The 27,780-nt window shown below is 45.8% G+C and overlaps 1 protein-coding gene across 9 annotated transcripts in view; it reads right to left on the reverse strand.

Annotated features, from left to right (window-relative positions):
* Window positions 1-27,780, reverse strand: part of LOC143283086 (uncharacterized) — a 103,032-nt gene that overhangs the window by 58,345 nt on the left and 16,907 nt on the right. For 8 of the 9 annotated variants that reach the window (XM_076589133.1, XM_076589132.1, XM_076589131.1 and 5 more), the window contains exons 2-3: window positions 3,298-3,877; window positions 1,763-1,834 (exon numbers count right to left, since the gene is read on the reverse strand). In XM_076589133.1, coding sequence (XP_076445248.1) covers window positions 1,763-1,834; window positions 3,298-3,608 — 383 coding nt within the window. In that variant the 5' untranslated portion in view covers window positions 3,609-3,877. Of the gene's footprint in view, window positions 1-1,762; window positions 1,835-3,297; window positions 3,878-20,003; window positions 20,084-27,780 lie in introns of all 9 variants that reach the window. The other variant, XM_076589128.1, reaches the window with a different exon arrangement.

A 27,780-nucleotide genomic window follows, 5' to 3' on the forward strand; every position in this document is an offset into this window, starting at 1 on the left:
AGGAGATGTTTCTACGTCTGAATCGAACCATCTTCTGTTGGCATTCAGTCCAAGTGCTCCCAATCTGAGCTTCGCAAAGCAGATTTTATGCCATTTATTTGTTATAATCTTAATATACTTCTCTGTTTGAAATATTGATTTGAATGAATAGAATCACTTATACCTATCATTACTCTCTATTTCTCCGTGCCAGTTTTGTTTGTAACATGCTGTGAGTCTGTCTTTAAATTCAGATACAAAGCCGCGCTCGTGCCCTACTCCTTGGCACATCCAGACCAGACCGAATCCATGTTCCGTTAGCGTTTTCTTGATGTGGAATACCCAGTTCTGTTTGCCCTTCTCCTCTTGCAGTAGCAGCATCTCGTATGCTTGTCTACACAATCGTGATGTTGGCAGTCTTGTTAGTTTGAGCCAATATTTTACGCATTTCACAATTGATATAATATGCAATGGGTACCTGCCGGTTTCGCAATACATTATAGTGTTTGATGAGTGTAATGAAACACCAAGAAAGCGCTTCACTGCAAATGTATGTACCTTTTCCATTTGGTTATTTGACATGAGTCCCCATATTTCCGCTCCATAGTTAAAGGCTGGTTCAATTTGTGTGTCGAAAAGTTTCCAGAAAAACTGTGCGTCAGTCGAACACAGTCTCCTGAGTGATTTTATAATTTGGATTACACTTTTTTTCTCTTTTCTATTTGCTTCATCCCACCCAAACGTCAAACTCAGCTTTGTTGTGGATAACATTCCAAAATATTTATATGTATTGGTTGCTTTTATTTCCCAATCACCATAGCACCATTTTTCATGAGTCGAAAGATGACCTCCATTGCGGAAAACTATAATACTGGTCTTATCGAGATTTACAGTTAGTTGTAGTCTGTCTGTTTCTTGCTTAAGGGCATTTAACTGATTTTGTAACCCTATGGGTGTCAGACAAGAGAACAACATCATCAGCAAATAGCATTAAGAACAATTCTGTTGCGCCAGGTATCATTTGTATTCCATGTTTCCCCTTCTTTGATAACTCCACTGCCAATTCATTGATGAAAAAGGAAAACGGCTGTGGGCTTAGCATACAACCTTGTTTAATCCCTCTTGGACACTCAAAAAAGTCTGAATAAGTACAGACGTCCAGACAGGCCGACAGACAGACACACAGAAAGACAAATACAGATAAAAAGACAGACAGACAGACGTCCAGACAGGTCGACAGACACACAGACAGACAAATACAGATAAAGAGACAGACAGACAGACGTCCAGACAGGCCGACAGACAGACGTCCAGACAGAGAGAGATACAGAGACAGAGACAGACAGACGTCCAGACAGGCCGAGAGACAGACAGACAGAGAGATGCAGATACAGAGACAGACAGACAGACGTCCAGACAGGCCGACAGACACACAGACAGACAAATACAGATAAAGAGACAGACAGACAGACGTCCAGACAGGCCGACAGACAGACGTCCAGACAGGCCGAGAGACAGACAGACAGAGAGATGCAGATACAGAGACAGACAGACAGACGTCCAGACAGGCCGACAGACACACAGACAGACAAATACAGATAAAGAGACAGACAGACAGACGTCCAGACAGGTCGACAGACAGACACACAGACAGACAAATACAGATAAAGAGACAGACAGACAGACGTCCAAACAGGTCGACAGACAGACACACAGACAGACAAATACAGATAAAGAGACAGACAGACAGACGTCCAGACAGGTCGACAGACAGCGAACTGACACTGTCCGAAGCTTCTCCACTCTGATGAGGTCAGTTTTCATGATGGCGGTGATGGCGTTATTGGTCAGGCTTCTGGAGACACACAGGGTCCCTTCATTGTACCACGGGTCATGTGAACATCACTTTGAAATGATTACACACATCAACATCACTTTGAAATGCATAACACACACATCAACATCACTTTGAAATGAATAAACACATGACCATCACTCTGAAATGATTACACACATGGACAGTATGGCGACTTTGAAATGAATACACACATGAAAATCACTTTGAAATGATTACACACATCAACATCCCTGTGAAACGTATACACACATGGACATGACTTTGAAATGATTACACACATGGACATGACTTTGAAATGATTACACACATGGACAGTATGACGACTTTGAAATGAATACACACATGGACATGACTTTGAAATGAATACACACATGAACATCAGTTTGAAATGATTACACACATGAACATCACTTAGAAATGACCACACACATGAACATCAGTTTGAAATAATTACACACATGAACATCAGTTTGAAATGATCACAAACATGAAAATCACTTTGAAATGATTACATACATCAACATCCCTTTGAAACGTATACACACATGGACATGACTTTGAAATGATTACACACATGGACATGACTTTGAAATGGTTACACACATGGACAGTATGACGACTTTGAAATGAATACACACATGGACATGACTTTGAAATGAATACACACATGAACATCAGTTTGAAATGATTACACACATGAACATCACTTAGAAATGACCACACACATGAACATCAGTTTGAAATAATTACACACATGAACATCAGTTTGAAATGATCACACACATGAACATCACTTTGAAATGATTACACACATCAACATCCCTTTGAAACGTATACACACATGGACATGACTTTGAAATGATTACACACATGGACATGACTTTGAAATGATTACACACATGGACATGACTTGGAAATGATCACACACATGGACATGACTTTGAAATGATTACACACATGGACATCACTTTGAAATGATCACACACATGGACATCACTTTGAAATGATTACACACATGAACATAAGTTTGAAATGATCACACACATGGACATCACTTTAAAATGAGTACACGCAAGGACAGTCTGATGTCTTAAAAAAATGAGAGAGAGAGAGAGAGAGAGAGAGAGAGAGAGAGAGAGAGAGAGAGAGTGAGGGAGAGTGAGAGAGAGAGAGAGAAAGAGAGAGAGAGAGAGAAAGAGAGTCCTTTCACATTATCATGATTTACACTGACAAAACATTTCAAAATCTTTCAAATCGTTTAAGTCTGAAATTCTCCAAACACAGACTTTTACATGGCAGCCAACTATCCCTTGGATTACAAGAACACAAACAAACTACCACCCCACCCCTTCCCCAAATACATCTCCCTTCTTCCCCTTTCTATCACCCCCCCCCCTCTCTCTCTCTCCACACACACACACACACACACAGAAGAAAAGGGCCTTGAGGAAAGCACTGACAGGACAGTGATGTCCTCGGGCAGGCCAGAGGGAATCCGGGTCAGCTTGGGGGTCCTGTCGTTACACTGGATCATGAAACCGTCCGCCTCGGTCTGGCACTTGCACAGCGGGGTGGTGGAGTTCTTGGGGGGCTGGCAGGCGGGCTGGCGGTTGTCCTTGCCGTTCACCGGGGGGCAGCCAGCCACCACCACCAGCAGCAGCAGCAGCCATGCCGGCGGCACTGTGCTGAAAAGGGGCAGGGTCTGAGCGTTGGGGCGTCGCCTTGTGGGACGTGGCGGCTGTCTGAGGAACGTGTGTGTGGGTGTGCTCATCTTGCTGGCTGGGGCGTGGGTTGGTAGCTGGCTCGGCTGCTTCAAACGTTTCTAGACTGCAGAGGCCCTGTGCTCAGAGGGCTGACGCTGTACAGTCAGTGGAACCGTGATTGGAAAGTTTTTCTGAGGTTGACCGAAACCTTCAGGAGTCCGGGCAGTGGTGGCTGTGCCTGAGGGATGGTGAAGGGTGGACGGAACCCGTCACTTACTCCATGGCGCGGGGTGTGTCGTGGTGTAGAAACCTGTCTGCATCAGCTGTCAGTCCCTGTCTGCAACACACACCACGCAGCACAACATGACATACCTCGCTTGTTAACGAACGAGAGCGAATGTCCCTGTTTTTCATCACCATCATATTACCATTCTTCTTCTTCTTATCATTATTATTAGCATTAGCATTAGCATTTGTTAAGAGGGCAGCGACTGCCTTTTTCCCCCCATCATCACCACCATCATCATCAATTTTCTTATTCGCAAAGGGTTTCTTTTCCCTCGACATAAGTGGCTCACCGTTGGTTTGGGAGCTTGTCAATGTTCCTCAGGTTAAGTTCCCCCATGCCTAAGTTTCCACAAAAAATGCTTGATAGGTCTATAATTATTCCTCCAGGTCTATTTTTCGTTTGTGTATGTGTAGGGGGTATATATATATATATATATATATATATGTGTGTGTGTGTGTGTGTGTGTGTGTGTGTGTGTGTGTGTGTGTGTGTGTAGTGGAGAGTGATAGAGAGATGGGGGAGGGAAGAGAAGAGAAACACACACACACACACACACACACACACACACACACACAAGGATGGGGAACACAGACAGACGTGTAGAACAAACTCAGTTCAAGCGCATCAATTATGCAATCTAACAGATTGGAATGAATACTTCAGACTTCACCAATTGTATTTACACTTGGTGGAAAGGGAAGTGGTCAGATGCCAAACGCTGTCAGCTAGGTATCGATCACCAATAAATAACCAAACGATCGACAGAAATGGCACGGTACACACACAATCGGACATAAAACTTGAATAGTCAATTGTTCGACATACTCTCCCAGGACTATGTACCGGTAAGGTCCAACCCTGACGTCCCAGTTTCGGAACGGGTATCAAACCAGTTTGGGTTTTCTTGAACCAGACCCTTACTGCACCCAAAAACTACACAAGTCGAGTTGTCTTTCCAGTTTGGAAACTTTCTTTTTCTTGATCAAATAAATGTTGAAGAAAACATAAATCAAAACGTAAACATTTAGTTGTTGTTTTTTTATATGCTTTATGCTTTTTTTTGTTTTTTGTTGTGTTTTTTGTTTTTGTTTTTAGAAAATCAAACCCGCACTGGAAGTTGCATCAATGATTCTATATCAAGATTTAAAAAACGTGATCAATATTTTGAGATGTGGTGTGACGGACCGTGCACAGGCCAGAAAGTAGGACGCTGTCTTTACCCTGACCCCAGGTCATCGGAGGGTGAAGGTGAAGGCCATGTCACGGTTCCTTGGTTCTGAATGGTGGGCTGAGCTGTGACGTCGTGCCGTTAGTTGTCCGGTCAGTTGTCAACACGCCATGCATGGGTTAACCTCTTGCTTCAATGCGCTCTTTTTGTTTTTGGTGTTTCCTTTTTTTTCTTTTTTTTTCTCTTTTTTAGTTTAACCTGTCTCTGATCCTACTTGATCGTCTTCTGTACCCCACCCTACCTAAACCTCACCTAAAGAACCCCCACCCCCCCGTACCCCCTCCCCCCTCCTCTCTCTCTACAGGCCTGGATGAAAAAAGAAAAGAAAAAAAAAAGACACATTCAATTGTTCATATCGTTGTTCTGATTATATAAAGTGTACAATTTCAAGTCCTCTCTCTCTCTCTCTCTCTCTCTCTGTGTGTGTGTGTGTGTGTGTGTGCTTGTGTGTGCGTGCGTGCGTGTGTGTTTTTGTGTGTCCATGTTTATGTGTTTGACAGTGTTGGTTTGCTGGTGTGTGTTTGTGTGCGAGTTTAATATGTTAGTGTGTGCGTTTGTGCGTGTGTGAATGTTAGTGTGCGTGTGATAGTGTATGAATGTGTGTGTGCGTGAGTCCGTACGTGCTTGGCTTCTACATAACATTGCGGTGATATCGATTCACTTCGCTCGCTTTTTGTTTTCTATTAAGCTGTTGACGCCAACAACAAACACAGCCATATGGACACAATTGTGTCACAGGTAGGGATCGTGTGTGTGTGTGTGTGTGTGTGTGTGTGTGTGTGTGTGTGTGTGTGTTTTATCCCCCCCCCCTCTCTCTCTCACACGAGCGCGCGCGCGCACACACACACACACACACACACACATCTTCAATTCAACTTCACAACCTCGTCATTTGACTCTCTCACGCTTTGGTCCAAAATGTCCCACCTTAGCATCCTAACTTCCTGGAGCTGAATTTATGATTCTAAAGTGGGGCATTACCGCAGACCTGTTTTAAACTTCCGTCTAAACACTGCCCAAAGTCAACCATTTAACGGGGTACCCCCAGTTACCACGAGGTCTGCTGATAACGGGACAGCCACAGTCTGCTGTTAACAGGTCAGCCACAGTCTGCTGTTAACGGGACAGCCATTGGGACAGCCACAGTCTGCTGTTAACGGGACAGCCACAGTCTGCTGTTAACAGGACAGCCACACTCTGCTGTTAACGGGTCACCTACAGTCTGCTGTTAACAGGTCAGCCACAGTCTGCTGTTAACAGGACAGCCACAGTCTGCTGTTAACAGGACAGCCACACTCTGCTGTTAACGGGTCACCCACAGTCTGCTGTTAACGGGACAGCCATTGGGACAGCCACAATCTGCTGTTAACAGGACAGCCACAGTCTGCTGTTAACGGGTCACCCACACTCTGCTGTTAACGGGTCATCCACAGTCTGCTGTTAACGGGACAGCCATTGGGACAGCCACAGTCTGCTGTTAACGGGACAGCCACAGTCTGCTGTTAACGGGACAGCCATTGGGACAGCCACAGTCTGCTGTTAACGGGACAGCCATTGGGACAGCCACAGCCTGCTGTTCACGGGACAGCCAAAGGCACACAGCCGCAGGCCACACCTCTCCGCAGAGAAACATGCAGGCCGTGCATCGCCCTTCCCCCCCAATGACCTGATCCCCACACTTGGTCTGCTGTCCTTCCCTCACCTCAACGCCTTAAGCTCCATTCTTCTCGCCACTGCTCTAAGCCGTGTCGCTCTGCACCACGGCTGCCAACAGGACCACGGCTATTGTTCTCTGACGGCTCAACCAAACTGTAAGCTCGGGGAATGGTCATGGGGGTGGTCATGGGGATTAGGCAGCGGCTGCAATAACAGTAGCGGGAAGAACAAGGGTCAACACGCAGGTCTGTAATCAGCGGCTCGTTACAAGAACGAGCCTCTTGTTTTCACGGCGTCAAGTCCTTGTGGTGGACACATAGGGGGAGGAGGGGGGGAGGGGGGGTTGGGGGGGGGGGGGGGGCATGTACGTCAGAACAGACAGGGGGAAAGCCGAGCCCTGTTATTACCTGCTGTTCACCTGCCTGCTTGCGCTGCTTAGTTCCACCTTCATCTGAGCGGATGTACGTCAGTGGGGGTCGCATCCCCTACCAGTTCGGGATTGAGTACAGTGAGCCTAGATTTAATCCGGCTTCTCGCTGTGTGTCTGCTTCAGTGTGTCGTCCTTCTGGTGGTGCCAGTGAAGTGATGAATGCCCCCACCCCCATCCCGCACATTCCCCCCCCGCACCCCCGAACCCCACCCTCGCCGTGGAATGATTTAATCCCCACGTCATCGGAGATATGTGAGGAGGTTTAACCTGACTCAAACAAAGCAGCTGTTGATTCTCCATTCTGACGACTTTCGACATGCTTCACTCGCCCTTTGACCCTCGTGGTTTCGGTGACCGATATTCCCTCCGACATGATTATCGTTGACCCATTTCGTCAAATGCGTGACGTGGTTGACACATTTCGCCCGCGGACATTTTGCCTGGCGACATTTATTGGACGACTCTTCGCCGTGCTCAACACTGCTGCTGAGGAAGGAATAATCGTGTTTCATATTCTGACTTCTACTACTACTACTACAACTCTCTCTCTCTCTCTCTCTCTCTCTCTCTCTCTCAAGGCCTTACTAAGCGCTTTGGGTTATGCTGCTGGTTAGGCATCTGTTCGCAGATGTGGTGTAGCGTATATGGATTTGTCCGAGCGCAGTGACGCCTCCTTCAGCTACCCATACTCTCTCTATACTCCCCTCTCTGTCTCTCCCCCTCACACACACACACACACACACATAGACACACACACACACGCGCGCACACGCGCGCGCACGCACGCACGCACGCACCCCACCGACCATCACCGTGCATCGGTTTAGCTACAAAGGAGTTCAGGATTCTGTTGGAGTTCTTTCTGCTTATAAATGGCAAGATATCTCTCTCTCTCTCTCTCTCTCTCTCTCTGTGTGTGTGTGTGTGTGTGTGTGTGTCTCGGTCTCTCTCTTTTTTTCCCTAACTGCGACAGATGTTATTGCCTTCAGTTGAACCGTTCTTAGCAACGCGCAATTTATTGCAGAGTTAATTACGCGATTCATAATCTACATTCTTTTCCTTTTAAGATCTTGTGTGCCTTGCGCAGACATCGCTTTGGGGAGTAGCTTGCTGGTTTTAATATCCTCGTATCCTCGTAAAACACACTCTCTCTCTCTCTCTCTCTCTCTCTCATCACCGTTTCTGGTCATGGCTTCACCTTCCAAAGTTACAAAAATCAAACAAATACCACTAATGTCTGATATATATACCAGTATATATATACCAGTATATATATATATATATATATATATATATATATATATATATCCGTGTCTGTTTCTGTCGCTCACTCTCTCAACACTCCACAAAAATAAACAGTATTATATCCCCTCTCATCACGGTAGAAAAACAAACAATATACGATCTCTCTCTCTCTCAGCACGTCACAAGAACAAACAAGAAACCACCCTCTCCCTTCCCTGCTGCCTCTCAGTGCGTCGCCCTCCCTCACAAACACGGCACAAAACACACAAACAGGACAATGTTCAGAGTACTGTAATGGTGGTATTCATGAGCTGTCAACATTAACAGGTCGGCAAACATCCAGCGGCTGTTCACTGTCAGCTGATCGATGGTCAGCCACACTGGAGGAGGTTCCCCCACCCCCCACCCCCTCACACACACCACCAACAACATGGATTACCTCTCGCATTATCGGGACTTGATTAATTCGCAATCCCACAGTTTACATGGCATTTGGGATTGTTTGTCATGGAGGTTTCAGCCTTCAATGGCTGCCTGGTTGCGTGCACTGCAGTCACGCGTGTGTGTGTGTGTGTGTGTGTGTGTGTGTGTGTGTGTATGTGTGTATGTGTGTGTGCTTGTGTGTGTGCCTGTGTGTGAGCGAGAGAGAGAGAGAGTGTGTGTGTGTGTGTATGTGCCTGTGTGTGTGCTTGTGTGTGTGCCTGTGAGCGAGAGAGAGAGAGAGAGTGTGTGTGTGTGAGTGTGTGTATGTGTGACAGAGAGTGTGTGTGTGTATGTGAGTGTGTGCGAGTGTGTGTGTATGTGTGTGTGTGTGTGTGTGTGTGTGTGTGTGTGTGAAAGTGGGGATGGGGGTGGGGGTGAGGGGTGGAGGTGTGCGAGCTTTCAACGTCCATCTCCAGTTACAGACTAAGCATGTACCTTTTTCAGTCCAGCACGCACAGTGTGGCGTGATCTCATTTCTCCACCGCACACAGCCTGTAATGTCCCAGCTATCATTGTGTCCAGTGTGCCGGAGAAGGCAGATGAGGCTTTGTACTGTCAACCATCCTCAAGGCGGAGGAGATAGTTGGACTGGGGGAGGGAAGGAGGTATTACGCACCCTTTATTGGGGAAAGCCAAGGGGAAGGGGAGGTGGCTGAGTGGAGGGGAGGGGGGGGCACAGCCACCCGGAATACTAATCCAGACCACCCCTGGTCTACCCGTTTCAAGAAGCCGGACGCCAGACGGACGGAGCGGTGCTGGAACGCAAGGGACGTGTCTGACGGCCCTCCTCACTCACCTGTCCCCGATCACCTGTCCACACCCACATGCTCGGCACACAGCGCTCGACAGCTGTGGACTGTGCCCATTGGTCACCTGGAATCCAACACAGCACAGGTGTGGACTGTGCCCATTGGTCCCCTGGAATCCAACACAGCACAGGTGTGGACTGCTCATTGGTCACCTGGAATCCAACACAGCACAGGTGTGGAATGTGCCCATTGGTCACCTGGAATCCAACACAGCACAGGTGTGGAATGTGCCCATTGGTTACCTGGAATCCAACACAGCACAGGTGTGGAATGTGCCCATTGGTTACCTGGAATCCAACACAGCACAGGTGTGGAATGTGCTCATTGGTCACCTGGAATCCAACACAGCACAGGTGTGGACTGTGCCCATTGGTTACCTGGAATCCAACACAGCACAGGTGTGGACTGTGCCCATTGGTTACCTGGAATCCAACACAGCACAGGTGTGGACTGTGCCCATTGGTTACCTGGAATCCAACACAGCACAGCTGTGGACTGTGCCCATTGGTTACCTGGAATCCAACACAGCACAGGTGTGGAATGTGCTCATTGGTTACCTGGAATCCAACACAGCACAGGTGTGGAATGTGCTCATTGGTTACCTGGAATCCAACACAGCACAGGTGTGGACTGTGCCCATTGGTTACCTGGAATCCAACACAGCACAGGTGTGGACTGTGCCCATTGGTTATCCAGACTACAACAAAACACAGGCCCACCACCATAACTTGCTTTTTTGAGTTTGCACTCCCTTTGTTCGGACAACTTTTCGGCAGAGTTTATAAATGGATCGGTTCGATGGCAGAGATCTGATAAGAAACACGCTCAAAGTAAACATAGAAGACTAAAACAAACAATGTAGTTAATTATAAAACCAAATATATCTTGTAAACTTGCAAAATCACTCGCAGAAATCGTTCAAAATCCTTCCGTTAGGACAGCGATTTCCACGACGAAATTTTAGTCTTTTGGTGACCAAGAAAAAACGGGAAACGAAGACGCGCATGCGCATGCAGTTCTCGTCAAAAAAAAAAAAAAAAAAAAAAAATCGGAGAATCTCCATGAAAATCAGGCGAAAGTGGGTCTGCAAACCCTCCCCAAAGGCGGAAAGATATTGAATTCAAGACCTGGGCACAGCTTAGAGTTGCTCCCCCCCCCCTTCCCCCTAGACATGTGTAATATAGGGATTATCTCTGGACCTGGGAAATTAAAAGGTTGTTCTCTGGACCTGGGAAAATATGGGATTATTCTATAGACCTGGGAACAATATAGGATTATTCTATAGACCTGGGAACAATGCAGTCGTTCTTTTGACCTGGGAGAATAAAGGGCTGTTTTCTGGACCAAGAAGCAATAACTGTTTTGTTTCTCTGGACCTGGTTCATGCACATAGGAATGACAGAACTATATTTTACACACTCAGATCTGTGTTAAAACAAGATTGGGTAAAAAGCATGTGTATGTACGAGACAGACAGAAGGAAGACGGAATGAATAAAAAAAAAAAAAAAAAAAAAATGAACAGAAGAAAGGATGCGAAAACAGGACGGAAAACGATGAAAAAGAAAACGATAGAAAATAAAGAAAACAACAAATATACGAAACAATGCACAATTTAGTTTTTTTGGTTTTGTCAAAAACGATATGGAAATCTCTCTCTCTCTCTCTCTCTCTCTCTCTCTCTCTCACACACACACACACACCGCTCCCCAAACAGGCTTTAACAGTGCTGCGTGCTGCTAGTGTTAGCCGCTCAGGGTCTGGTGTCCGAGGGAGTGTGTGTGTCGTGCACTGTGACTGGCGCCTCCCTGTTGGCACACGATCTGCCCCCTGGCTTCACACGGCATACACCGCTCAAGTTTACCTCCCCCTGTTCACCTTATACAACGGAATGCAGACTGGCTGACAGACAGACAGACAGTTTGCCCACATCTTTGTGAGGGGGTGGGAGTGCGGTGTTTTCTTTTTGTTTATAAGACAGCTGACCGCGAGGTTCATATCGGGGTTGAAGGTTGTGTTTATGTGGGTGGGTGGTGGAGTGGGTTTTTTTCTTCTTCTTCTTCTTCTTTTTTTTTTTGCGTGGGTTGTGTGTGTATCTAAGCGCCTCTCTTTTATTTCCCCTCTCCTCTCACTCTGTAGATGTGTGTGTGTGTGTGTGAGAGAGAGAGATATCTTCAGTTTTAACTCGTCTATTCACTAAAACTGTGTGAGAGATCTTCAGTTTTAACTCGTCTATTCACTAAAACTGTGTGAGAGATCTTCAGTTTTAACTCCTCAATTCACTAAAAGTGTGTGAGAGATCTTCAGTTTTAACTCGTCTATTCACTAAAAGTGTGTGAGAGATCTTCAGTTTTAACTCGTCAATTCACTAAAAGTGTGTGAGAGATCTTCAGTTTTAACTCGTCAATTCACTAAAAGGGTGTGAGAGATCTTCAGTTTTAGCTAGTCTATACACTAAAAGTATGCGAGAGATCTTCAGTTTTAACTCGTCAATTCACTAAAAGTGTGTGAGAGATCTCCAGTTTTAACTCGGCAATTCACTAAAAGTGTGTGAGAAATCTTCAGTTTTAATTCGTCAATTTACTAAAAGTGTGTGAGAGATCTTCAGTTTTAACTCGTCAATTCACTGAGTTGTGTGAGAGAGATCTTCAGTTTTAACTCGTCAATTCACTGAGTTGTGTGAGAGAGAGCTTCAGTTTTAACTCGTCAATTCACTAAACGTTTGTGAGAGAGCTTCAGTTTTAACTCCTCAATTCACTGAAAGTGTCATTGGACGGAAACGTGTGTGAAAAGGGGTGAATGTTCGTTTGTGGTTATCAAGATGACGGCGAAGATGATCATGATCATGACAAGAGAGAGAGATGGGACAGAGAGAGAGAGAGAGAGAGAGAGAGAGAGAGAGAGAGAGAGAGAGAGAGATATGATTTATTCACTTAAGGCCGTAGCCCCATATGAATGAAGGGCGATAACATAATATGCAGATGTCACCATAACCATCAGTAAACATTCACCATTTTCACAATTAATTAAAGAAATTATGATAATACCGTTTCTCTTAACTTGAAAGCTCTATGTAAATACAATGCGAGATTACGTATGACACCATTATCAGATGATGGCATCAACAAACATGATTTGAATAAACATGGGCGTTCATATTTCTTCGGAATAAATCTGACGCGAAAACCATGTAACACAAGACACATCAAAACAAAATGCACTTCATCTTCATTTGACTGCTTGCACAAAGGACACAGTTTCTCTGAATGATCAACAATTTTACAACGGTATCTGTGCATACAGATTTCAGAAACGCCAAATCTAAATCCTGTTAATAAAATTCGTAGATGTATATGTCAAACACAAGATAATTCTTAACTAAATGTGTAGAAGTATGAGATCTGTAGAGACAGAATCTATCACTTGAGTGAATATGATTTTCCCAGTTGTGCCATCTACAGTCTGTCAAACGCTGACGAAAAGTTTTCAGAAACATATTCTCATTACCTACTCCTTGATATTCCCATACATATCCAAAGCCCAGTTCACATAGATAAGTTCGTACATCTGACACCCAGTTCCTTTTACCTCAACGTTGAAAGAGAGAGAGAGAGAGAGAGAGAGAGAAGGTGGGTGTGAAGGCGGAGGTAGTCCTGTGGTGCACATGTTCTTGATACAGCCGGTACACCTCATCATCGCCCTGTGCTGTGTTGGTGTCTACACACACGTGCCCCAAGCCTGTCCCACATCCCACATGTAGATTTTCCTGCGTGGACTTCACTTTGAACTTCCCTTCCCTCACTGTGTGCACCATGCACTACAAAGCAGATGCGCGGTCCCCAGCAGCACGCACACACACACAGTGTCAGCAGGTGGAGAGAAAAGAGACACCTCGTGGCCAGGATCCGTCACGTTGCCGCTGGTGGTTGCTCGTGCAGTGCACGTGACCCCGGGCAGCGGGAGACGAGGGACAGATAGAGTGAACATTGCAATCACTGTGGGCAGGATTTCCTTTCCACCCCCACCCCCCCGACCCCAACATCTGGGATTGGATCAACCTCACCCCTCTCACCCTTCCCCAAGACAAATAAGTAAACAATAAACAGATAAATAAATAAATAAACAAAATTAAAATTGACGCTGAAATAAACACATGATATCTGCCATGTTTTCTGCGCGTATTTTCTTCCTCATAGATAAAACGAATGAATAAACAAATAAATAAATGAATCAAAAGAAATCGAAAACACTGAACAATACAACATTGCAAATGTGTTCTTTGTTTACTTTCTTTTCCATGTCATAATTAACTGCTCCATTCCAACACCCCACCACCACACATCAGCAGAGAAACAGAGAGAGAGAGAGAGAGAGAGAGAGAGAGAGAGAGAAGGGGGGCTTAGAGAGAGAGGGAAGTGACAGATTGACAGACAGGCAGATTGCAGGACGTGAGGGTCGTCTGCAGAACATGAAGACTGGCTGCCTGGTTGTCCTGCAGGCGGCTGTTCCACACCGTTTCCCCCTCCCCCTGCCCCCCCTCTCCCCCCCCGGACAGCAATCAGACGACTGCCTTCCAAACCGAACACACACACACACACACTGGATATGGGACATATCACTTCAAGTGGAAAGACGTTAAACTGAAGACGAACACACACACACACTGGATATGGAAGTGGAGGTGTGGAGTGGGCAGGGAGGGAGCGAGGGGGTTCATGCTGTTCCACTCAGCTGGTGTTGGTTTCTGATGCTGACAAGCCATGATGACGTCAGGGGGAAAAACCAACAATAATAACAAAAAGAACAAATGAAAGTCGTGGACAATAACCAACCAGGCATACCGGTGGAACAGTCTGAAGACTGTCCAGTGACCCGTTCTGGAACCACGGGTGCTTCCAACTCGGCTGTTCTCTGGTTTTTTTGTTTTGTTTTTCTAATATCATTTTGAAATAAAACACTGACTCGCGAGTGCGTCACGCAACACCATATGACACACGGTGCACGCAACACAATCACCCCCCCCACCCCCACCCCCCAATTCTGACACCACCCTCTCCTGACCTCCCTCCCTCTCTCAACCACACAAACTTCCATTTCCAGCGGTGTGACGACCAGAAACCAATTATTTGTGACCGCGATGCCCTCGATACGGTAGCTGCAGGTTGGTTTAAGGATCTCTGAAGTGTGTCTCCGTCTCTCCCCTCCCCCTCCTCTTTCCCCACGTGACGTCAGGCGGAAATAAGGACGTCACGCCTCACGAGGTGTGAATGATACACAGGAACCAGGCATTGACGAGCACAGGTCGACATCACTCACTGACGCCCGTCTGTCTGTCTGTCGGTGTGTCAGTCTGTCTGTCTGACGAGTCATTCTTATTCCCCCTAAAATATTTTTGTTAATTTTATATTTTTCGACGTCCGAAAACAGGATGCTGAACGATACAGATACAACACATTAAAATAACACATTTAAAAAGAAGAAGAAGACTCACGACATATAAAGCCAATATTATGATGCTGAAGAATTGTCTGTCATTGCCCAACATGAGCATTTCTTGGGTACATCAGAGGATATCAAAAACTTCAAGGGACACGAGGAATTGAAGCACTGTGATTTATCATGACGTCACCACGGTCATCATCAGCATCACTGACCCTTTCTACTTTCGTTTTCACCCTTCCTCTTCGCTCTGTCCTTCACTGTGGTCAGTTGTTTGACGAGGGCTCCCATTTCCTTGGTGACTGCACTGAGCACAGGGCCCAAATTCCACTTTATGCTAGATTACAATAATCACAACAACAATAAGATACTGCTAGCACTACTGCTACTGCTACTACACCTACTACTACTACTACTACTACTACTGATAATGATAAAAATAATGATCATGGCGATGACAATAATGATGTTGATGGTGATACTACTATTCTTTATGATGCTGATGATGCTGATAATGATATGACAATTACTACTACTACTGCTACTACTACCACCACCACTACCACTTCCACTATTACAAGTCACCAGACAACACAATCTTTCTTCTTCTTCACTATTCGTGGGCTGAGCCTCCCACGTTCACGCGTACCACGAATGGGTTTTTTCGTGCACGACCGTTTTCACCCCCGACAAGTAGGCAGCCATACTCCGTTTTCGGAGGGAGATCACACAATGAGCGAAGAGAACACCCTGCAATACTGTCCTTACGACGCGGTAGTGTGATACCTTCCCGTGACAAGGGTCCACAGTTTCCTATTATCCCATGTCTGCCAAGTCTGTGTTGTTGTTTTTTTTTTTTTTTTTAAATTTTTTTACAACAATCCACAGTGTCTGTATCTGCCATGTCTACCAACTACAACAACAGCAACAATAAAGGACCCGGCTGTTCACCTCTCCTTGAGGTCATACCACTCCCCCTCCTCTCTCCACACCCCTCCACCCCTTTCCCTCCATTCATTAAAGGCACTGGTGACCTTCAATTCTGCACACACAAAAAAAAGCTTGAGGGGTGGGGGTGGGGGGTTCTATTCAACCTTGGAGCTCGGCATTCCACTCCGTTAAGGGTCAGCTTGGTGGAGGGTGTGTGTGTGTGTGTGTGGGGGGGGGGGGGTCTATCGTGGATGGACGTCACACTGTATGGGTCGGGACCTGTTAGAATCAACCACCCACCACTTGCTCCGGACAGGAAACAGGAGGGTTCTTTCAGAAGCAGTCAGGCGCAGCGTGCCGCTTGATCCAACTGCGGGTAACTGTCAGAGCGTGAGGAAATGAAGAAATTGTAGAAGAATAAAGAAAAAAGGAAGATGATGGAGGCGAATAAGAAGAGAGCAAAGAAGTAGTTGTGGACGACGACGACGACAAGAAGAAGAATAAGTAGAAAGGGATTACAAGAATAATAAAAGCAAGAAGCCGGGAGTCTCAAAAGAAAATAAAAAAGGAGAGGAGGAGAAGACAGAGAGAAACAGACAGGTACAGTACCAATGTAAGGAAGTGAAGCCTGTGGGATCAACCCTGTAGTATCTGTGTCCTCAACACACAGCCTGTCCCACCCTGTCCCCTACAGGTGTCATAGACCTGTCCCCTACAGGTGTCAAAGACCTGTCCCCTACAGGTGTCATGGACCTTTCCCACCCTGTCCCATACAGGTGTCATGGACCTGTCCCACCCTGTCCCCTACAGGTGTCATGGACCTGTCCCACCCTGTCCCCTACAGATGTCATGGACCTGTCCCACTCTGTCCCCTACAGGTGTCGTGGACCTGTCCCACCCTGTCCCCTACAGGTGTCATGGACCTTTCCCACTCCGTCCCCTACAGGTGTCATGGACCTTTCCCACTCTGTCCCCTACAGGTGTCATGGACTTTTCCCACTCTGTCCCCTACAGGTGTCATGGACTTTTCCCACTCTGTCCTCTACAGGTGTCATGGACCTTTCCCACTCTGTCCCCTACAGGTGTCATGGACCTGTCCCACTCTGTCCCCTACAGGTGTCATGGACCTTTCCCACTCTGTCCCATACAGGTGTCATGGACCTTTCCCACTCTGTCCCCTACAGGTGTCATGGACCTGTCCCACTCTGTCCCCTACAGGTGTCATGGACCTGTCCCACCCTGTCCCCTACAGGTGTCATGGACCTGTCCCACTCTGTCCCCTACAGGTGTCATGGACCTTTCCCACTCTGTCCCATACAGGTGTCATGGACCTTTCCCACTCTGTCCCATACAGGTGTCATGGACCTGTCCCACTCTGTCCCATACAGGTGTCATGGACCTTTCCCACTCTGTCCCCTACAGGTGTCATGGACATGTCCCACCCTGTCCCCTACAGGTGTCATGGACCGTTCGCGAACCTTTCCCGGCACTGACAATGACGGCACCTTTCCCTCAGTCATCCTCTATTGATGTACACAGGTCCCTTGGTACACCCGGCCTCTGCTCGGATAGCTCAGAGAACTGGGGTGTTCCTTCTTTCTTTAACAGTCTTTTTTTCCCATTGCGGTAAGTGATACGAAAAGAGGGTAGCAAGTGAAAAGAAAAAAATGCGCCCAACTACGTGTGTGTGTGTGTGTGTGTGTGTGTGTGTGTGTGTGTGTGTGTGTGCGTGTGCGTGCGTGCGAGCGTGCGAGTGTGTGTGTGTGTGTGTGTGTGTGTGTGTGTGTGTGTGTGTGTGTGTGTGTGTGTGTGTGTGTGTGTGTAATAATACTAATGTTGCTACTCTGTATCCTCCATACCCCAACAGGGGTCAATGGGTAAAATGTTCTTGATTCTTGTGCGAGTCAGGGTCAAAGATCGACTGAGAGATAAGTGAATAGCTATGAAGAATTGTGACAAACTGGTGTATGAAGTGTGGAGGAGCAGGAGCAAGGACCTGGTGACGGGGCCACAGTCATCGAACAGTTTCAACACACCGAGTGTAGCGTCTTGTCGCGTGCTGAAGTTCCCTTCTGGTGTACTGAACGTCACCTCGGCTGATAGGCCGACAGGGACAGAGAGAGAGGGGAAGCTATCCGGACAGAGAGGGAGGGGAGGCTATCCGGACAGAGAGAAGGGGAGGCTATCCAGGCAACGAGAGAGGAAGGGGAGGCTATCCGAAGAGGAAGGGGAGGTTATCCGGAGACAGGAAGGGGGGCTATCCGGAGAGAGAGGGAGGGAGGGCTATCCGGACAGAGACAGGAAGGTGGGGAGGAGGGTGGGGGGGTTATCCGGACAGAGACAGGAAGGGGAGGCTATCCGGACACAGAGACAGAAAGGAGAGGCTATCCGGACAGAGAGGAAGGGGAGCCTATCCGGACAGAGAGACAGGAAGGGGGGGGGGCTATCCGGACAGAGAGAGGAAGGGGAGGGTATCCAGCACTACACCGACACCACCAGAACAGCAACACGTTCAAGATGGGAAGTGAAAACTTGCTTACTTTCTAACTTGCTGAATCTTCCCGATCCCTGTGGCAAATATAGCCACCACCAGAGGTGTCTACTGACGCCTGTCTTGTGCCGTCTTGTGCTGTCTCTGCCAGCTTCCTCCAGGTACAGCCATTCTCCTTCAACCATTCTGTTCCATGTCTTCTGTTCTTGTGTCAGGGCAGCGAGATAGCTGCTTCTTGTGCTGGGTGACCTGGATAGTTTCTGACTGTGAGTTGGGCGCTCAACATGCAGCTATCTGAGGAGCAGGAATTTGTTCAGTGTCCCGTCAGACGTACTGGTGATCGTAGACATCTTGATAAAGTATTCATCATCACATTTTGAATGTGACCGTTTAAAAGGTAGGAGGAGGAGGGTGAATGGTGAGTTGGGGGAAACAGAGTAGGCGGAGGGTGGAATCACAGGTAAATATTTAAAATATCAAAAAGCTGGCACTCATTATGGCACACTAACCCTTCAGCTTCACTATTTCCTGGTCCAACAGAAAAAAAGTCACACTTAAGTACCAGGAAACATCAATCCTAATATGGTGCGACACGGCCGTTTGGGCTGTCAGCAGCATATCAAACAACAACGACAACATAATAATGATAGTAAGAAGAAGAACAACAACAACAACAATAACGATAGCAAGAAGATGAAGAAAGAGAGGAAAAGGAGGGCAGAGACCTACATCAAAAACCTATCACTCACACCGTGGGCAAGACCAACAGCAGAGTGGGTCCAGTGAGACAAGCCCAAGGAAAGGATTTTCCAGCGCGTGCCATCCACACGGCCCAGCAGAGAGGATCAGGATACAAATCCCCCCCACCACCACCCTACGTAATCCCACCACCTAATCCCATAACACCTAGATCTCTCACTACCCACTTTTACGTGTTTTCATTCTCACAGTGTCGTCACGCAGTGTTAGATAATGTGCACAAACGCTTATATTTACCTGCATGCACAATGTGTCTGAAATCCCACTGTGTGTTTGTATATAATTTCCGAATCATGTTTATACTTTTTATGCACTACCCTCCCCCCACCCCCACCCAAACCTCTCAATATTGCCTGTCACCCCGGTGCACCTGGTAATAAAGACATTCCAACAAGAAGTTTCTTTCACCATGGCCATGCATGCTCAAAACCAAGCCGAGTGCAAAGGGGCCATCTCAGGGATGGTACCCAGTCAATTCCTAAACTTAGTACCTAACTAACTAAATATAGAGATGAAATAATGTTTAGATACCAAATTGATTTTACGTTAAAAAAACAAGAAGAAGAAAAAAGACCAATTCATTCACGTCTCCTTCAGTTCAAGCAAAATGTAAACCAAGTTAAGATTAGTATCTAGGGGTACATGCAGCTTGCTGTAAGACGTTAGTGCCTTCAGTCACACATCCCAACAGACCACGTCTCGTACCTTAAGTCATACAGCAGTCCACGCCAGGTGGTTGAAAGTGCCCAGCGGGTTGCAAGAGTCACAGCACGGAGCTTCTTCACCTGTCATGAGGTGAGAACGTGTCAGATAAGAAACACCTGTATTCAGCTCACTGCATATACTCTCCTCTTTCCCAGAAGGGTAGAAGGAATGACATGTTTGAGGTCAGGGTGGATGTGAAAATTAATGTGTTTGTTGTAAGCCGGTCAGCTTGTTAGTTCCATTCTTCTTGCCAGAGGTCTTTCACATAATTTTGACTGAATCCTGGGCTTCACGTCTGTAGTGCGAGACAAATCCAGATGTGTTTGTGTCAATACGCGTGTGTATGTATGAAACTCAACCCTTCCTCCTGCTATGCCCCTGCCCTCCACATAACATACATATATTACTCTTTTATTGTCACAGATTTCTCTGTGTGAAATTCGGGCTGCTCTCCCCAGGACAGCGCGCCGCTGCACTGACAGCGCCACCCATTTTTTTCGTCTTTTTTTTTTAGCCTGCAATTTTATTTGTTTCCCTATCGAAGTGCACAGGGACAACCCTTTTGTTGCCGTGGGTACTTTTACGTGTGCTAAATGCTTGCTGCACACGGGACCTCGGTTTATCGTCTCATCTAAATGACTATACATATTTATATATTTATATATATTTATATATTTATATATATATAGTGAGAGAGAGATTGAGATAGAAGTGTGTGTGTGTGTGCATTTTTATCTTAAATTCAATTGTTCCCGATTTAAGCTATGATTACTGAAACAAACACAAAACTCAAAACCCCAGCAGTCTCATTTATTTCAAGTCTAAGACAGCCCCCCCCCCCCCCCAGCCCCCCGCCTCTCCCAACCGGACTCCAAATGCAATTAGCAACAACAATACTGTAGCAGATGGATACACCACGTGTCATATTACTTACGTGGGCAACTGATACACGGCTCAACTCCTCCACTGGAAGTTTGAAGATATGTCGATTGTACGACGAACCACGCTGTCAAATGGGAGTCTAGTTTTTCATGAGGCAGACAGACATTTCGCAACACAAGTGTGTGTGTGTGTGTGTGTGTGTGTTGTAACTAATTTTTCTCGTGTCACTGATGCTGTTTATGTCAAGAGCTGTTCACTGAAGTGGGTGTCACCAAATCCCCTTCCACGTCTTCACAGCTCTGTACTGAGTGCATTGGCGCCACGCCTCTTTCTGCTTCCCCCCGCCCCCACCCACCCCCTCTTTGTGTCTCGTGGTGTGTGTGTGTGTGTGTGTGTGTGTGTGTGTGTGAGTGAGTGCTTGTGCCTCTATGCGTGCTTGAAAATGTACAAGCGCACTAGCAGTTTTTTTGTTTGTCGTTTGTTGTTGTTTTGGTGTGTGTGCACCTGCCCGCACGAGTGTGCGACATAAGTACTGGTCTTTTAATTATGACTTGGGCCCCAAGGCAATACCCAGTCATTGACAGGTTGAGAGAAAGGTGTAAGAAAAAATATCCTTTCTCCCCCCCCCCCCCCCCAAAAGTCCTCATTGATTCATCTGCCTGCTCTCCTCAGTCCCTCATTCGCTTTGGCAATTTCCGGGCTTTTAATAACTTGTCGATTGGACCACTGCATTGTTGTTCGCACCCCCCACCCCCCACCTCCCCTAGCCCCCCAGAAAAAGAACAAAGTAGAGAATGAATATATATATATATATATATATATATATATATATATGTGTGTGTGTGTGTGTGTGTGTGTGTGTGCGCGCGCGCGCGCGTGTGTGTGTGTGTGTACGATGCGCTGTGTGTGCGCGTGTATGTGTGTGTGTGTGCGCGTCTGTCTGTTCACCCCGCTCCCCCAACTCAACCCCTTCCTCCTACTTCACCCCTGCCCCTCCCTCTTGCATCCTTCCAAAAACAGGCGGAAAAAAACAGAAGAGGAAAAGTAGCGAGAGGTCCATTGTCCTTCAGTTGGGTGGTGTCTGCCAGCCACAGACTCTGAAAAGTGATGTCAGACATCCGCCCTCTGTGTGTGTGTGTGTGTGTGTGTGTGTGTGTGTACCTCACCACACACAGCGTATGAACGAAAACTACACACACACACACACTGATATTGCACATCCCCCCCAACCCTCCCTTCCCCCAACGCTTAACTGTTCCCCCAAACCCTCAACGCACACACACCGACAGACCAAACGAAAACGACAGAGTGATATTATGATGCAGAGCTAGACAGGCGTTGACTGACTTGTCAGTGGTGACAAGTGGGGTGGGGACATGAATACAGCATGGGCAAGGCACTGAGTGACATGTCAGTGGTGACAAGTGGGGGTGGGGACATGTCACTGTGACCATGAGAACCAAAATATGGACAAGGCACGCGCTCCACACCGCACGCCCACTGACACCCACCCTTCCTCACTTCGCTTGTTTCCCTGTCACTTATGATGACGTCTCACCCACCCACACACATACCGTCACCAGTTTGACGTCAGTACAGAGTGAAGGCTCTCTCTCTGTCTCTCTCTGGGATAGCACGTGATGTCAGCTGGGGGGGGGGGGGGGGAGGGAGAGAGAGAGATGTAGAGAGAGGGAGAGAGAGAGGGGGAGAGAGAGAGTGGGGGAGAGAGTGGGGAGAGAGAGAGAGGGAGAGAGAGAGAGGGAGAGAGGGGGGGGAGGGAGAGAGGTGGATGGTAAAGACAGGCCGGGAACAACGGAAGGTGTGGAGGGCGGGGAATTATAGTGTTGAAATATATCCATTCACAAATGTTCGAAACACTGGAATTCAACCCGGACACTGTCAGTCAGTGGAGGTGTGAAAAACAAACATACTGCACAAAGGGTTGAGTCATAACCATCACTCCATCACACTGTCTGCAGTCAGTGGTGTGTGTATGTGTGTGTGTATATATATATATATATATACATATATGTGTGTGTGTGTGTGTGTGTGTGTGTGTGTGTGTGTGTGTGTAACCATGTACCCGAGTGGTTTATTATATATATAAAAAAAGGGGGACGATACAAAAGAATTACTGATGATTTACTGAATTAAAGTACAGAAAAGATGCACGAACTGGCCCAGGGACATATAGCAGGCCAGTCACAAAGGGTTTTTTCTATATTGTTTTATTTTCAAGTAAAGACGAAGAGAAGTGATCAGGAAGACAATGCCTGGTAGGACACAACAAACAAATATCATTAAGTACACTATGTCAGGAATGCAAGTGGATATTAGGCAGCATGTATACATATTACATGGAAAGACTACCACTCAGTTTGGGATAAGCAACAACATAACATAATGCATATGTGTGAAGACTAAACACTGACAGCAAATGACATGTCTTAGACATTTAAACAGTGCAGTTACAGTGGTTGAAGCTAAGCTGATTTAATGAAAGTTTCACTGACAGTTTAGATTATGTAAAGATCATACTGTGTCAAAGTGACTCAAATGAATCAGTTATTATGTAGCACTATACTGGAGAAAGCCGTATTGGGGGGAGCATAACCGCTAAATTACAATTAACAGACTGCGATGCATACCAGATGGTTTTAACCAATAACATATTAATCAAACACTACCTTGTAATCACCACAACAGAATACTACACACATGATAGAGTCCTGAGCACACTGAGAGACCAGACAGTACTCAATAAAATTATTTGAAAACTATCATGGCTTAACCATTAAGTGGTGAATGAACTTGCACAAGTAATCAGTTGCATCAAAGCCAAGTATCAACATAGCTAAGCTTGTGCTCAACCTAACCTTCATCAGTGACAGCAAGTGAGAAAGAATGCGTCATACACTAGAACATTCTTGAACAAACTATCAGTGTCCAGAGACGTCACTGGCTGTGACGTTGAAAGGAATGAAATGAAATACTGCTAACAAGCATATGACGACATGGCGCGTATTTAGATCAATCATCGCAGAGCTGTGACTACATGTCAAAGCAATAACTGAACCAAGTAAACCAAACTAAGGCAATAACAACATGCTTGTATGAACACAAATACTGTGTCAAAGAATACAATTTACAAATCATCAGCACATTTTACACACAGTACTTACAGCGATATGGCGATGATGCTGGCCTTTGCTACAACACACTCTGTGTAGGACACAGCAAGAGAGAGAGAGAGAGAGAGAGAGAGAGAGAGCAGGCTCTGGCCAGTGACTGGCCAGGTGGAAAAGTGACCAGTCATCACTGACCTGCTGTGGCTATTTATGCAAGTGAAGCGAACTTCAATGACGCCTGCGTGTGCTGTGAAGCAAATCGGGCCTATGGTGCTAAATATTTGAGTAATCTGTGTTTGTTACAAGGTGTTCAGCGACATATTTTTAAATGATTCCTGAACCGATTTACATTGGATTGGTCGCAAAAGAAACAGCTCAACACCTACTTTCTATTGAGTAAAAAGTAAAGTGTTGGTTATTTAAAACGAATTTATCATCTTAATTTAAGTCACCTGAAAAGTGTCAGTTTTAGCAAGTCCATCACTGAAAATTACAAACTGCGTTAAACCAGTTTAACGTAGGCAAAAACAAATGGTATAGATTTAAAGATGGGATTTCGACAATTCTTCCAGTATATAATACTTGTATTTTACTGATCCGACAAAAGAGATATTTAATTAAATACTGTGTGTCAGAAACACAGATTTCACTTCGGTCAAAGCTGTCAAGTAACGCTAAGTGTTGAGTGATTGTCGTTAAGTGTCGAGAATGAAAATCCGCTTTGTATCTTCTAAACACCTGATCTATTCTCATCCAAACACTACATTAGTGGTGTGGTTTTAGTTTCCAACGGCAGTGACATACAAAATTGTAGACTCTAGCATTATGTGTGATGAGAAGGCAAAATGACGCAAGCTTAGCGTCAGTTGAAATCTTTAGACTGACGAACGATGAAACTGATATCAACTATGCTTCTATCTGATAAAGGTGTGTGTGTGTGTAAGCACAGCAGATATAACATTGCAGCGAACGATACAGGTCTTGATTCACTAAATGTTTGGAGGTTGTTTGGAATGTGTACCGATTATTCAAATTTGGAATGGCGTCGTGCCTTATGCCTGAGTCACTGAAGAGCAGCAGGTACGCTGTGAAAAATGGCGTCTGCTATAGCTTGTGTGTGAAGCAGTATCTGAAGCCAGCTGAGCGCTTGGCTACACACACACACACACACACACACACACACACACATATATATATATACATACATATACACACACATATATATCTGTGTGTGTGTGTGTTTGTGTGGACATAAGTAGGGCGGTGCTGACGACCCAGTACTTGTTTCACAATTGATCCACTTGAAGTGACCTACACAAGTTCTCCAACTATCAACAGTTCTGAGGGCTTTCGGGTCTGGATACCATCCTCAGGCATTTCTTTGGTATCACACTACACCCACTTTCCACATCGTGCAGGCTCGCTCCCACGGAAGCACCCATCCACATGCACACACACACACACACACACGCGCGCGCGCGCGCGCGCGCACGCACGCACACACACACACACAAACACACACACACGCGCGCGCGCGCGCGCCCGTTCATTCTAATGTTCTTCGTTTTACACCTCCCTTTATCGTTGTCAGGTCTATCCATTTCTATCCTGTATATAATCATATACAGTGTTTCTATGAACAGGAACGGATTTTATCAAAGCAGTGCATCTTTGAACTGGAACGGACTTAATTAATCAGTATACACACTGTTTCTGTGAACAGGAACAAACTTTATCACGGCAAACTGAAGTGGAATCACGTTCTTCTCAAACATAAACGGGACAGCATTTGCAATGCAAAACAGGTGGTGAAAATACAGGATGTGGAGGTAGATGAGGAGGAGCAGAAAAAGAAGAACGACAACAAGCAGAACAACAAGAAGAACAACAAAGCCTTCAAGACTCACTTGTGCTTCGCGCTTTAAAAAAAATGTGGAAAAGTGCTCTGTAATAAATATGATATATAAAATAAGCTTGGGTGAGAAAAAAAATGTATGGGAGCGGGACCGAACCATGCATGTTTAGTTCCGAAGCAAGCAAACTAATTCCCACTTGACGTTTTCTTCTTCGTGCGATAAACAGATGTGATTGTAGTGGACGTAATAACGCCGTTTAAATCATGTTTTTTGTGTGTTTTATTATATCTCGATTATTCTTTTATTTCGGCGGTAAAGGAGACAATGCTAGCAATCCCTCCAAGCACAAAGCAACACATGGTAGATCTCTGTATCTGCACGAACCAGTCGAGGCGTACAACGAGCTGAAAGAAACGATCATTCAATTTTTTCTTTTATGTTAATTCCAGTTAATTCAGTGTCAACTTTAGAATATTTATATGCAGTAAATACGTTGATGGAGTAGTTAGTTTTAGTGTGTGTGTTCTGTCCAGAGTCTGTATTTCTTTCCTTTTAACTGTGAACAAGAAAAACGAGGTCATGTCTTAGAATACAACCAACCTACCAGTAGGCCTGAGTGGGAAGCGGTTTTTAGAATTTTCGGATTTCAGAACAAACCTCAACGAAATAAACCGTTAATGATTCGGAAAAAAACAGCTTAATTCGAGAGACTTTGTTATTGGTATGACCGTGAAGACATTTTTTTTCTTACTATTTTTATGTCAAATTTGGTATTGACAGACAAAGTATTTCCAGAGAAAATGGTAATGTTAAAGTTTACCATGGACACACACACACACACACACACTGGCAACCGAACACTGGGTTAAAGCATAGACTCACTTTGTTTATATAAATGAGTCAAAAAGAAGAAGAAAAGAAAACTACGAAGAAAAAGTACAACAACAAAAACAACATCAACGACGACACATCAATTAAGGACGCTACATAATCAGCCACAAAACATGACGACAGCAAAAAGTGAAAGGGATATGGCAGGACATGTCAGTGCATTCCGTTTGTTCAAGTGATGGCCACGTCAAGGGATGTGGGCTGGTCCGCACATCTTTATTTATCTTACTTCATTTGTATTCTTATCATATTTGTTATGTTCATTAATGAATGAATGACTGAATTTAAATGTTTATGCTATTCTGTTTGATTTCATTTTATTTTTATTCATCTTATTTTATTTCATTTCTCCTCAAGGCCTGACTAAGCGTGTTGGCTTTGCTGCTGGTCAGGCATCTGCTCACAGATATGGTGCAGCGTATATGGAATTGTCCGAAGGCAGTGACGCCTCTTTGAGCAACTGGACTGAACAGAACTAAACTGCACTGTACTGATCTGAACTGCACTGAAGTGAAATGAAGTGAAGTGAAGTGCACATAGCACATCCCACTGCAGGCTGACATGGAGCAAACAAATGTCGTGCATCCTGCTGGATAAACTGACAGCCGTGGAGAGACTGACAGTGATACAGAGAGAGGGGGAGAGATGGGCGGAGAGAGAGACGGGGCAGAGAGAGAGAGAGAGAGAGAGAGAGAGGAGAGAGGGGGGAGACAGAGGGGGTGAGAGAGGGGAGAGAGACAGGGAGACTGAAAGAAACGAAAAGATCGAGATAAAGAGGAGGCAGAGAAAGACTGAGAATGATGGGACAAAATATAGATAGACATAGAGACGAAGAGACAGCGAGGGAGAAAGGCAAACTGACAGACAGAATCAGAAGAAGAATGTACACACACGTAACCTATATACCCACACTCCATTTTACAGAATGCAGAGTGCTTACTGCCTAACTGAGCCCTCAAGAATGAAGGGCAGCACTAAAGAACCGTCACGATTGTCAGTTTGGTGTCAGAGTTCAGAAAC

Source organism: Babylonia areolata, chromosome 6 (assembly GCF_041734735.1).
Source record: "Babylonia areolata isolate BAREFJ2019XMU chromosome 6, ASM4173473v1, whole genome shotgun sequence".
In the NCBI taxonomy this organism is placed as follows: Eukaryota; Metazoa; Mollusca; class Gastropoda; order Neogastropoda; family Buccinidae; genus Babylonia; species Babylonia areolata.